Source organism: Amphiura filiformis, chromosome 15 (assembly GCF_039555335.1).
Source record: "Amphiura filiformis chromosome 15, Afil_fr2py, whole genome shotgun sequence".
NCBI lineage: Eukaryota > Metazoa > Echinodermata > Ophiuroidea > Amphilepidida > Amphiuridae > Amphiura > Amphiura filiformis.
Window position 1 is genome coordinate 44,278,447 of NC_092642.1, and position 14,252 is coordinate 44,292,698.

The window sequence follows — 14,252 nt, forward strand, 5'->3', positions numbered from 1 at the left end:
TTGTTCGGTGTAAGGACAAAATCACCAAATCATAATTAAAGCTTCGTGGTCCAGACTGAGCGGACTACTGATATTATTGGCAAAAGTTGGCGTTTAGAAGAGCAATATGAACACACCACCACCCCCACAGAACAACAATAATAACAACAAAAACTTAACTATACGAGCCGCAGGAAATACCTTAAGACGTAGTACTAGTGCAAATTATTGATGACCCATAAAAACGAATAACTCAAAGGTGTTTTACGAGCTCCTACACTTGTAACTAATAATTGAACCAGAAGTTGAGAAAAGTTTTATCCCGGATTGGATACTATGCTTACCAAGGAGGTAAAGACGGTATCCAACGGCATCTGCCTATCTAAATCCAGTCTTGAACATCAGCAGAAACCTATCCATGAGAGAGATCTTGGTGAGGAAATCTCAGAGACTGGTTGGGCCTGGGTAGTGTTGATAGGATGTTTTGTGAGTCGGGTATTGTTAGAGGGTTTAGTTGCATCTTTGGGAGTGTTCATCGTAGCTTTGCAAGAACAGTTTCCTGGCTCTATGGCGCGAATTTCATGGATCGGTTCATTGGTAACAGGACTTTCGTACATCGTAGGTAAGTAGCTTGAAAATAAGAAAGTCTGTTCAACCCATATCAGCAGGGAACCGATACGTACATCTGCAATAATGCAATATAGCAGTGTCCACAGGGGTGGGCGGACTAAAATTTGGACCTTCCTCCTACCACCTAAAAATCGCTTCTGATGCAAAAAGAGGACTTTATCTCGCTAAATATGGATTGGGGCGGCTATTTGGTCACTATGTTAACATGTCTTTCTAAACGGGGCCTTGTTGGGCATGCACTTTCTGTTTTTACCTTGAAAAATATATTTGTTTCTGATTTCCCCTCCCCCACCCTGCAATTGGGTCTGGCGGTGTCTTATAACAATGACTAAAATGTGGCACAACACAGAACAAAAGCGGATTTTTTGAAGGATAAAAAGTAACAAGAATGAAAAAGTGTAAAACAGTGGACCTAAACCCCCTAAAAATCGTTCTGTTTTAGAACGCCTTATCACCAAAAGGTGGACCTTTAGTCAAGTTTTCTTCCATTATTGTACCTTGGAAAGATAACAAATAGCGGACCTTTGTGAAGGTACAGTGAAATTTTGTTACTCACTATAATACGTTTACGGGACCTTTGGACGTCCAACCGATCGATTTGAATGTACCATTGGCCTGGAGAGGAGGCATCTCTGTAGACGATAAATCAATATGACCTTCATCAAGTGAGGATCAGCCAAGCACGAAAAAGTTTCTTGTTTAGCGTACTAGCATATTATTATCTTATTAGTATTTTTACCGTAGACCTATAGACGAATCCAACGAGCCAAGTCATGGTCAGGATTTGGTCGGCCATCTTTGGTTTCCCGCTAGCACCAACCTGGTGTTTTGAGCGCCCGATTGTGCAAATAAAAGCCGCCTAACACCTAGAGAAGATGCAAAGACGAGGAGGGTTAATAGAATAATATATACAAGAGGTAATAATGTCGCATCTATTCATACATAGTCCTTTTGTTCATCCATTTGTACATCTATGAATAGATGCGACGGGATTACCTGCGGAATTATCTCTATTGTATTATTCTATTAACCCTCCTCGACCTTCTCTAGGTGTAAGGCGGCTTTTATTTGCACAACTGTTGGAACTGTATTGTGTTGTAAACTTTATTCAATCTTTTGTCTACCTGTGTTTTCGCGGAAGGTGTAAAACGGGTGATGGAATGCAGTTTAAACTTTCCGCCAAGGCCGAATCATTTCACATTTTGGATGCATTGTAGCCGACGGGGACCCAACTAATAAGGCTGCTAGTCAGGTGTAGGAATGCGTGTATTTGGATTCGTCTATAATCATAATACAGGCCTGCCTCAAGTGCAATGTGCGAGTACATGTAGGATGATTTCTTTGATATTCTTTTGATTTGATTAATATTATACCTATTTCTTTTCTTTTAATACCTTTAAATCATAGGCCTATAACTTGTATTAGTGAAAATATGGTCTAAATCAAAATGGGACCCTTTTCTTTTTCAAAGAATGTTTACAAGCTGGAAATAATGCCACTTATATTTTTTTGCTGCCATGTGTAAAGATACGAAATACCTGTGTGATGGTTGATCTGTTGATGAAGGCTTTGATATCAACTACGGGGACAATTAACTATAATGGCATGGGAAATATATCAATTGTGTGAAGAATACTTTATGGAAACAAGTTAAATTTAACTTGTAGTGTATGATACTGAATTACAAAGTATTGGTTAGTACTCTTGTGATTTTTCCAATTGGCGTTAAACATGTCATACACGCCTGCATTTGTAATGCTTGTTGGGGAGTACACAAAATATTCTGTGTGCGTGGCCTGAACTAAAGGTCTGAAGTGCAAATCTGTCTATTCATCCAGCGTTTAGAGAATGTGTACTCAACCGTTGTTGACAAAAGACCTTTGATTCTGGATACTTGTCCGAGTCTTTAATGACATTGTACCATATATGCCTACTGCGGATGCAGTGGCATAGCATAATTCTCCACTGACGTATATAGAACATCGTTAACAAACTTTAGTACTTCTCGGACCTATAGATTATAAGAGATTATACACTTGGATGATGGTGTATTCATACTTGCATCTACCAGCATCTACTGCGACGTCGCCCGATGCTAGCCTTTCGAATATGCTTCCCGTGTGGCGTGTGTAAACAAACGAATTAGGTATGAAGCATGCACGCAATGTTAACATCGTAACACGTCTGCGCATGGTCGTAGGTGCTAGACCAAGCACATGCACCTCAAATCTAACCTTCTACCTCTCTTCCGGCAAACATAGTCCAAGGGTCCCTTAAACGTACTTTTATAACTATTGTTAGAAGTTACGCTGGACTTTCTGCCAACATGTTTTTATATACATTTATTTTATAATAATTATATGCTAAGCCTTTGAGTAAGAGTACACTAAGGTAATGAACGTCCTTATTATAGATTATGAATGTTACAATGGCCAGTTCCTTATATCCTAATACAGGTCCCTTCGGCAGTGCCTTTTGTAAGAAATTCAGCATAAGGCAGGTTGTATTGGGAGGATCCGTGTTGACAAGTGTCTCTTTGGTTACAGCGTCATTTGCTACGGAGCTATGGCATCTTTATGTATGCTCTACCCTCGCAGGTAAGCTCAATACAAGATATTTTATGAGAAGCCATCTATGTAAGCATGGAAATTCGACAACCTATTGCAGATGTTTCACCTGTGTTGGCACCTAAGATCTGGAAATGGAATGTCAATCACTGTCAGACACTCGATGATGATTTTACAATTGAAGACCTGAGCGCAAGAAGACCGTAAGTCCACTTGGCCCCTCAACATGTATACACTAAAGTTGCGTATAGTTTGGTAATGTTTTGTACATGTTCAGGGGCCAAAACAAATCTTTCACAACCTTTCATGATGTTTTCACCCTGGAACATGTATTTAACATTATAAAACCTTATTTAGTGTATACATGTTGAGGGGCCAAGTGGACTTACGGTCTTCTTTCGCTCAGGTCTTCAATTCAAATCTCGGCTTACAACCCACTTATTCAATTTAGTTCACACATGAATTTGTGTTTGCATCCGGTTTTTTTTTTATAGTTATTATTATTTTATTTTTTCATTTTAAATATTTATTTTGTATCTTTTGTATTGCTTGTATACATATCTTGATTTGTTCAACGCTATGAGACCTTTATGCGCTATGCGCAATAGCGAATCTTCGACGGGTGGACACCAATTATAGTATTATCACTATGGTGTCAACGTAATACTATACAATGAAGAGTAAAATGTATCGGAAAGGTCCTCTGGTGCTGTTGTTTGGCTTCCAAATCGTCTATATCTATATATGATAGACACAGAATTACTATTTTACTTCAGCTGCCCGCTGCCATGGCTGTAAGCCGTAATATTTCTAGAGAAGATATGACTTAATTAACTACCGGGTATCGAATGTGTTCTTTTCTTTGCTCTTCAGGTATAGGGCTCGGCTTAACTTTCCAACCTTCCTATGTCATCGTCACCTGCTACTTTGACAGGAGACTTGCTCAAGCCACTGGCTTCGTCTCGGCTGGTGCAGCGACTGGAATTCTCACATTTCCACCGCTTTTTCAAACGCTCGTGGACATCTATGGATGGCGACCAGCACTTCTGCTATTGGCTGGAATCATCAGTAATATTGCTGTTTGCGCTGCACTTTACAGACCAACCATTTTTGAAGTAAAAATCAACAGAATTCGACAGTTAAGGAATGAACTTGGTAGTGATGCCAAATGTCAGAGTAAACTCGGTCATGTTTTTACTTTTGTTTTACACGCTGGTGACTTGATCGTATTCAAAAACATTTATTTCGTTTTTGTAATATTTTCTGCATTTTTATTTGGTGTATCCTATTTTCTCGTTCTTCATTACACGGCATCACGAGCAGTATACGCAGGCATTTCAGGAGTTTACGCGGTGTATTTAGTTTCCGCTATTGGCATGGGTTCTCTGGTCTCTAGACTCGCTCAGGGTTACATTATAGATCATCAACTCATGTCTGTATCTTCGCTGACAACGTTATCACAAACTCTTTGTGGAACAGCTTGTGTTCTGAACCCAATTTCAAACAGTTTTACTGTTTTGGTGATATCTGCTATCGTACTCGGTCTGGGTAGCGGAGTGATGTCTTCAGTGCTACCCATACTAGCAAAGGACTATGCTGGCCGCGAGCACATTTCTGGTGCCCTGGGATGGATTCTGTTCTCAACGGGTGTGGGGATTATACTTGGAGAATATTTAGCAGGTAATTTTGAATACGCACATTTGAGGATGTTCAGATACTATAGAATAACTTATAATTATTCAAGTTTTATACATGCTATACCACACTTCGTAAATAGGAGTATACATTTGAATGTTATTAACATGTTGATGTGAAGCTCGAGAAATTCTCTCCATGTAAATGTGTGGGTTTTTTTTTTCTGGTTTTTTTACAATTACGTATGGGCGTAAAGCTTGCGGCAAGGTGGGACACGCGCCCCGGCCGCCGTGGGGGTGACGAATCGATCGATTTGTGAATCGATTAAGTCGGCTCCCCACTAAACACTCCTTCATTTGAAATATTGAGTTTTAGTTTTGGTTTTGGTTTTGGTCACGTGGTTTCCTATTATCCTGCGCTTATCCTAAGCTCTTGATTGACATGATTATCGATATCTTTGTTTCTAGCCTTTGATAAAACCTTATTTATATCGATTCGGTTTTCATTTCAGTTTTTCATGTTGTATAAACGTGTGAAGAAGATAATCACTAGGTTTGAAGTTACCTGATCTAATTATACAAAAGAAATGTTTAAATTTCGCAGTGTTTTTCACGAGCAGATAAATCGAACAAGTCAACTACATTTTGAAAGCGTGGTTTCGATTTCCAAATTAGCTATAGCTTATTTCTCTGTGAACAAATTATATACCATCGGAATATTTGCATTTGCCATTACAAAGAGCTACAAAGGGGCGACTCAAGTGATATAAACAAAATCGATTCAAGTCTTTATGACATTTTGGAAGATTAATATAGGCTATATGACTTCCAATATTATGTAAAGTGCGTTTGGGGTGGGGAGGTAAGGGGATGAGAAAGAGAAACAGATGTGAGAGAGCATTTGGAAGTGGAAGCTATGCCTCTGCATTTAGAAAGAAATGTTAAATTTTACATTATATTTCTCCCATTTCAGGTGTTCTCGTGGAGGCCACCGGAAGCTACACATTTGCATTCATCATGGCTGGTGCATGTTTTCTGCTCAGTGCTCTCTTACTAGCAGCTAAAACTCTTACTAAATGTACCAGTCGTTTATTTATAGACATAAGAAGTGATGAAGTACTAGGTGAAGTCAACAAAGGCTTGGAAATAGAGGAAGAAACTTCGTAAATGAGACCTTCCCAGGGGCAACCTGGTGCACAAGGGGCTGTGCAATAATTATGAGCCCTGGGGAGGGTAAAATTGGGGGAACAAGAAATTTTTATCGAGCCGAAATGGGGGGGTGCAAGCAATTTTTGGCAAGCCGAGGAGGGGGGGGGGCAAGCAATTTTGGCACACATTTATGGGGCGCCTTTTAAATAAAACGCTCTAAAAATGCTTAAGATACCAGTATTTTCCTGCTCGCTAAGCTCACAACATGTATCTGGACCATTTAAGATTTGTAAATTAGGATCCCGAAATTTTTTTTGGCAGGCCGAAAGGGAAGCGATTTTTGGTGGGCCGAGAGGGGGGCAAGCGATTTTTGGCGAGCCGTTTGGGAATTTTTCCTCCCTACGGGGGGGGGGGGGGGGGTGGGGGGCTCATAATTATTGCACAGCCCTTAACTTGTTTAATTTTAGCTATATCTGATATACACTCAGATGCGATATTGAGAGTTCGTGCAGACGATTTAGACCTTGGTCCTGCACCAGACGACAATCATTCGAAATGCACATCCGAGTATTCGCCAGAGCTTGACCGTTAAAGAGCATCATTAAAAGACGCTTTGATACAAATAAATTAACATCGGATATAAACTATCGATTATACCCCCCCCCCGAACACCCACACCCCCACCCCACACACACACACACACCCACACCAAATCAAACACTGCTTATAACAATGACATCTACCAGCGTGCTAAATTAAGATTTTGACCATGAACACTTGACCATGATACTGTATGTACTGTATATATGGGATTACCATGAATTCTTTACCCCCTAAAGAAGACATAGGAATTCCAATTTTCCCATGTCTTCTTAAGGGGCGATGCCAATTATTTCTGGCAGAGCCCATTAGAATATGTAGTCTTGGATTAATCAATAAATCCATAATTTAGTACAGTATGTCTCAAAACTTTATAATCCAATGCGGAATAGAACAGTAGTTACACTCTCACATTTGTAGCCAAATATTGAAATAAAATAATAAAAAGAAAACATCAAAAACAGACCAAAAAGCTGACCACTGGGGTCAGCTTTTAAAATCCTTTAAAATATTAAACAACATTCAGGGACGCAGCTCAATATATATAGGTGCATTCACCTAGTCCACACAGCGTCAACACCAAGTAAATAAATTATTATTTCTGTTCAGACGTAAAACTAACCAATAGAAATGCGCCCTGCAGCGGATCACGTGGAATTGTAATAACACCATTGCACCATCAAGTGCCATTTTACAAAATGAATTTAGACCTAGACTCCGTCGGTGAGCGACAGGCGATTGATATTTCACCAATATGTAGCTCGCTTTTCCGAACGCAAGAAAAGGAGTCCTATCTCATTGGCTAAAAAACAATCGCTATCGCTCATTGATATAGTATAAATTCAGCTATAGAGATGTATTTCCAATTCAATTTAACAGAGTCAACATCCGATTGTTGACCCATAGGAGTTTCCCAAGGCAGCGTCTTAGGACCTCTCCTTTTTACAATATTCATCAACGACTTGCCAAACTGTGTGAAGAATTCGTCAACAAGGATGTTTGCAGATGACTGCGTACTGTACAGCAAAATCACCTCAACCAATGACACACAACTCCTTCAAAGAGACTTGGATGCCCTACAGCAATGGGAACAAACGTGGCTCATGAATTTCAACGCGTCAAAGTGCCAAGTTGTGAGAGTGACCTGCAAACGCAAACCAGTATTAACTGCCGACTACGTACAACATCCACGGTCAAGTGCTGGAAGTAGTCGTCTCTGCCAAGTACTTGGGAGTGCACCTAGACAGTAAACTCAACTTCAACAACCATGTTGACATAACAACAAAGAAAGCAAAAGGAACCCGTGCCTTCCTGTCCCGAAACTTCAGCAAGTGCAGCCGTAAGATCAAAGAGGCAGCTTTCATGACATACGTTCGGTCAATAGTATGATGCAGCGGCGTGGCGTGGGACCCGCACACTCAACGAAACATACGCAAGGTGGAACAAGCACAAAGAGGTGGTGCAAGATTCGTTCTGGATAACTTTGATCGCAAAGCAAGTGTTACAAGCATGTTAAAAGATCTCGAATGGCCAACCTTGCAGAGCAGAAGATTGCAGACCAGACTATCCATGCTCTACCAGACCCGCTTCGGCCTCGTGGACATCAACTGGAACATCTACCTAGAGCAATCACGCACCCGAGGTCACAGCACCCGCTTCCAAACGCACCATTGCAGCTCACAAGTCTTCCTGTCTTCATTCTTTCCGAGAACTTCTAGAATTCACTCAAACTGGAGCCAGCACAGCAGCCATCCCTTAAAGGAGTATTTCGTGATCCTAGCATCCTTTTTTTATGACATTTTTCAGTACATATCCACGAAAAAAGCATATTCCCAAAATTTCAGTTGATTCCGATATTGCGTTTGCGAATTATGCATGAGTATGTGTATTACACTGCTCCATAGACAATACGTTGTAATTTCGTTCTGGTGCACCAGAACGAAATTCAAATTTCACGATATCTTTGCTAAACGAATTAATCTGCAAGAAATATTTTGTACATAAACATTATGTAGCCAGAGGTTTCCAGTGATATAAAAATCTCAACTTTTTTTGAGAAAAGTGGGGGATGAGGCTGTGGATCACGAAATGCCCCTTTAATGCCTTCAAAGCGGCATTGAAGGGTTGCCTCACCTAGACAGCACAAAACCAAGCTTTTTAACTGCACTCACCTGTAAATAACTGCACCTGTAATTTGAGACTGCGTCCATGAGGACGTGCGCGCGCTGCCACTTGCAGTGTGAAATCTTCAGTACCTGTACCTGAAGTCTACACTTTATAGGAAGAAGATTGAAGGGAACGTGTATAGTGTTTCACCATACTGATTGTGCTACAGAATTAACAGCCTCGGTGACAATAACAGCACATTCCTATCAGCATGAGATGAATTGAAATGACCAGACTGCCACTTGTGATTTAAATATAGATCAAGCTATACACTCAGTATGCAAGTGACCATCCTCTATATCTATCTATATATGCATACCGTCGTTTTATCTTTTCAGTTTCTGTTTCCGTAACCGTAATAGTTTTTGTAAGTCATTGTGATTCTGAAGTGGTAGTCTCCCAGGTGTGGCCAATCTTTTATTCTAGCCTTTTGTTAGTTACTGAAAATTTGAAGCTCGTGAATTTCAGTTTTCGTTTTGGTAAGTTATATAGATTTTTACATAAAACCTTGAGATGTGCGGTTGGGTGCTAATCTAGACAAAAGAAGAGTCTAAATTTTACGGTCCTAAATTCGCGGTAAATTGTACGGCTTCAATTGACTTGTGTTTGGTGTATATGCACTTACGCCTAGACGTAAGTGGGTCGTAAAATTGTCTTGCATTGAAATATATACTAACCATTTGCCAAGTTATAAGCAAAAGTTTTTCATATTGGCGATTAAACGAGCGTCTAAAATAGTCAAATATCTCCCAATGAGGCGCGTACAAGTGGTGATTTGGTAATCATGTTTTATATTGAAATACAACAAAAGAATTGCATTGGAGCAAAGATAATGTATTCTATTCATTCGTATCACTGGCAAGCTAATCTGATAATTGGTTGGGTCTATATGCAGATATGCAAGGCTCGGGTTTATTTTAAATGTTTATTTTTGCAGAGCTTATTTTCAGTCATGGATCATACTGATAAATTTCGCAAGGGACGGAGAGGGAGGGAGGGGGGGAGGGAGAGAGGGAAATACTTGAGACTGAAGAAGTGAGAGTGGGAGGGGTGAGGAAGAAAGAGAGGAGAGGGAGAGACTGAAAGACTAGAAAGAGAAGAACTCGAGAGGAGAGAGTAGGGACTGGGGAGGGAGGTGGGAGACTGATCATGGAGGGGGGGGGCAAGAGGAAGCAAAATAGGGAGATAGACATTGATGGAAGGGCGACACTGTGGCCATGCACACGTGCTTTGGGGTTCGACAGGCTCATAAGCGGACCTTTTGTGATTTTAGGGCTTATTTGCAACGTTTTTACAGAAAAAAGTGGACTTTGTCATTCGGATTGGCATGCATTTTGTCAAATTAATATAGATTTGCCAATGTTAAAGACGAGAGGGCGCTAGGCCATTAAAAACACTGGTGTTAACATAACCTGTTCTCTCCCGATTTTATTGACATAAGCAATCACCTCTATTGAAATAAGCTGATGGGTACTTCAGAGTTAACAATGAAGTCAGATTACAGTAACTTACTGAATCCCTTGCGTTTTCGTATCTGAACAAAAGACTTACGGAAACTGAAAAGATAAAAAGACCCATAGTAGCGCTAAAAGCCGATCGATACATGTTAAAATCAGCATAATTCAGAAATACGCCTTTTTTGCTTTGAAACTTATTTTTTCGGTCAAATAAAAAAACAATAATTTTATTTATTTCAGGAATGTCGGATAAAATGGCACTTGGATAAAAAAATCCTGGTTTAAAATTAGGCATGAAATTGTATCTTTTAATGTAGGAATTCGGATTTTCATAGGCCTCAACTTTGCCCGTCATCTTTTTTTGGAATCCACTTTTTAGCGTTTCAAACTAATGAAGTTCGCTTTATTAGTTTGATTTTTCCCACCTGTATAATTAATATATTATAGTTTTGTCATAATATCCGTTTTGATTTCACCTTTCCAATTGCAAACTTTTCCAGCAGAAATAATCGACATTTCTGTTGTGGCTTGCAAAATCATTTATCTATGGGTGCATTCGCGACTTGATTTTGACAAAATTCGTAGTCGGAATTAAAAAAATGGTGCAATCAAAAACTATGATATAATAGTCTATTATGATGTGTTTTAGAAAGCTGGGAATCTTAATTATGTTAATACTTTGATAAACAAAAACGTTGACCCCCAAACAAGCTCAAGGGGCAAGCCCATATCAAAAAATGAGACCTTTTCGGATAACTTCCCGATAGTCACCGGGTAGACACCGGCAAATTTCACATGCAAATTAGATAGGTAGCGGGTGACTAACCGATAAATTTTTTGTATCTTTCAGGTAATAGGTACCGGATGACTACCCGATGACTTTTTAGGGAAACTAGTGGGTAACTACCCGGTGCCTTTTTTTGGGAACTAGCGGATAACTACCCGATAACTTTTCGGGGACCTAGCGGATAACTTTTGGTGACGATATACCTGGTGACCTCTTTGGAGACTTCCTGTTGACCTTTTGGGGAATGCAGAAATACAAATTCATGAGTATGCACACATTTATTAGGCAATTAAGCTTATTATTTGAATTGTAGTTTTTGGAGAAATACAACTCTGCAGTCATGACAGTTGAGCTAGTGCTATCTTGCTATAAGAAACTTGAAAGTGTACAATGTAATTATAGTTATTGTACAAAAATATGTCTCTGATTTAATTTGGTTCACACCTTTATAAGGTGCATACCTTTCAATTAATGTACAACCAAATTGTTATGATACCAGCATATCACTGACACAGCCTATAATATCAAATATTATAATTTATTTACAACAAATAGCTTAACATACAGCTTATATCCGTTAGTTAACTAAATCAAATGTGTCATTATATTAGGTACATGTATAAAGACTACTGCATCAATATACAAATCATTTCATACAAATTTTCCTACCTGCATTGTCATATGAAATCAAGCATTCAATGCTTTATAATTCCTACAGCATGTTCCAGATTTTATTAGTAAACATCTTGTAATGTCCTACATGTAAATCCATACATTTTGGACCACAAATAACTTGAATATTCTGCACAAATATATTCCAACTGCCAACAGCTATAGCTACTCCATTTTGAATTCATTCAGTGACCTTTGACCATATACCCACCCACAATGCATTCCTAAGATGCTTTATGCTATTTCAAGGTCAAATTAAAAGCGGATAACCACCGGGTAACTCCTGCAAATAATCTTAAGTTTCTGGGAACCTTCTGGGTAACTCATTTGAAATATTTGAGTTTTTGGGAAACTTCCGGATTCTGCCCGAAAACTTTTGGATAACTTTATTAGTTATCCGCAAGGTATCCGCTAGCGGGCACTTTCGGATAACTCTGGAAAAGGTACCCGAAAGGTTTCTGATGACCACCGAATGGTCAACGGGTGGTCACCGGGAAACTTTTCTTTTTGCTATGGGAGTTGAAGCCTGTGAAAATCGGAAATCTTACACCAGAAGCCTCAATCGCTGCTCAATGCAGGGGCTATTTTAGGAGAAAAAAGTCACTGCACGTTGGCAAATGTAAAGTCTCGATGATCAACCAGCTGTGACGAGCTTGCGGGGAGGGGTGGAGGGCTGGTCCCTCTCCAGCTTTGGCGATTTTTAAAAATCATGCATTTTAGTCATTTTTGACTTTACCTGATTGGACACTTGACACTCATTATATAGCAATACATAATCTGCAAATAAAAGTGCAAAATAGGTCTGAATAAAATTTGAATAAAAAAGCAACTTGGCCGAAGGTCTAACATATTGATTTTAGAGGCGGAAATACTGCAGTCAAACGCTTTTCTCACTTGTAGGGCGTTTAGGACCATTTTTACTGGCAAGTTATCAATGTTATTAACTCAAACGGGTGGGGTCCAAGGATCCACTTTAGATCCTTTGGTGGATCCATCGTCAAAGGAGTAGAGTCTCAAGCTCACGAGTTTTTTAAAGGCCTTTTTTTATTAAGTTTTCATGATTAACTTGGAAAGCGTTTTCTTGAAGTCGTTTAATAACGCCTTCGAGATTTACAAGTTGATCATATCATACGATATTTACTTATTTTTTGGTGAGTGTAGACAATAATTTGGTTTAATTCATTGAGTTTGACCACTCAAACAGTAGAACTTTCTTCTGTTGAGGTGTTTATTACTGACAACATAATCCCCATTATTTTGTTTCCAAACCACGCATAGTCACATCACGGAAGTATGGATTTGTGCACAAAAGATCTAGATCCTGAAAAGAAACCACAGGTAAACCTACTTTTAGCCTTGGTTCAAGGCGTTAGGCTGTTTTTTCACACCACTATTTTCTTTAAAATTGTTTAGTTTATTCACCATGGTCTAAATGGCTTTTACTGCTTAAACATAATCCCCACTATTTTGTTTCCAAACCACGCATAGTCACATCACAGAATACATGGATTTGTGCACAAAAGATCTAGATCCTGAAAAGAAACCACATGGATTTGTGCACAAAAGATCTAGATCCTGAAAAGAAACCACAGGTAACCTACTTTTAGCCTTGGTTCAAGGCGTTAGGCTGTTTTTTCACCCCACTATTTACGATCAATTGAAAATTTTGACCTTTCGTATTGAAGATATGGATTTTTTCCCAAAACACCCAAAAAAATAGGTCTTTTGGGGAAAAAAATCCATATCTTCAATATAAAAATCAAAATTTTCAATTGATCGTCGGCTTTTCCTCCCAGCTACATACACTTTAAGAATATATCATTAGATTTATAAAATTTATTTCGAGGACTGTTATATATCAAAAATTTGAAAAATATCAAATTTTAATAATTTGTCATAAAATTTGTATTATATCGTGAATTTCAAAAAATGAAAATTATTTGATATCAGAAAGACATGCTTCGTATTCAGAATGCAATAATTCGATACGTCTGAGGTGCTCTCATGTCCCACAAAAAATACTGTCGAAACGCCATAAACGCTCATTCTAGATCCCTTAAGCCTTAACGTGCCTTAAATTTACGTGCATTTCAGTTTTATTTAGTGGTGTACTTGCTAGGCAACGACGTCTGCGCGATGAACTTGAACATGACCGCTGGTTATTACATCTGAAGCTCTGTAAACGGCATCGGGGCATTAAAAAAAAAACGTTTGTTTGCCGTATTAAACTTTCATTTTCTAAACAATTCTTTTTCTATTAATAAAAATAGTTTCTTTAAAAATAAATATATCAAGAAAACTATTCTTTTTCTCTCAATAAAATAGTTTCTTTTAAAAATAAATATATTAAGAAAACTATTCAACTTCAGAGATTATAGGGATGTTGATTTTTTTTTTTTTTTTCAATCAAATAGTTTATTATGTATAAAAACAACAATAAATAAATAAATAGATAAATAAATAAATAAACGAGAGAAATTTTAACAAATCGTAGCGTAGCATTAAAATCACAAACATGAACTTCGCTGACAGGAGGACTCGAACCAACGACCTTGGCATTACTAGTCGCCATGCTCTACCACTGAGCTATGACAGCATCTAGTGGCGAGGA

The 14,252-nt window shown here is 38.7% G+C and overlaps 1 protein-coding gene and 1 non-coding gene across 2 annotated transcripts; one reads left to right on the forward strand and one right to left on the reverse strand.

The window, feature by feature from the left end:
• The first annotated feature begins 315 nt into the window (after positions 1-315).
• LOC140170984 (monocarboxylate transporter 13-like) lies at positions 316-5,977 on the forward strand. The gene is made up of 4 exons (XM_072194172.1): positions 316-601; positions 3,066-3,206; positions 4,050-4,856; positions 5,784-5,977. The coding sequence occupies exons 1-4, from the start codon at positions 316-318 to the stop codon at positions 5,975-5,977; spliced, it is 1,428 nt and encodes a 475-aa protein (XP_072050273.1).
• An 8,187-nt stretch (positions 5,978-14,164) lies between these two features.
• On the reverse strand, positions 14,165-14,237 carry Trnat-agu (transfer RNA threonine (anticodon AGU)). Its single transcript has one exon. It is a non-coding gene; the product is annotated as a tRNA-Thr (tRNA).
• Between the last annotated feature and the right edge of the window lie 15 nt (positions 14,238-14,252).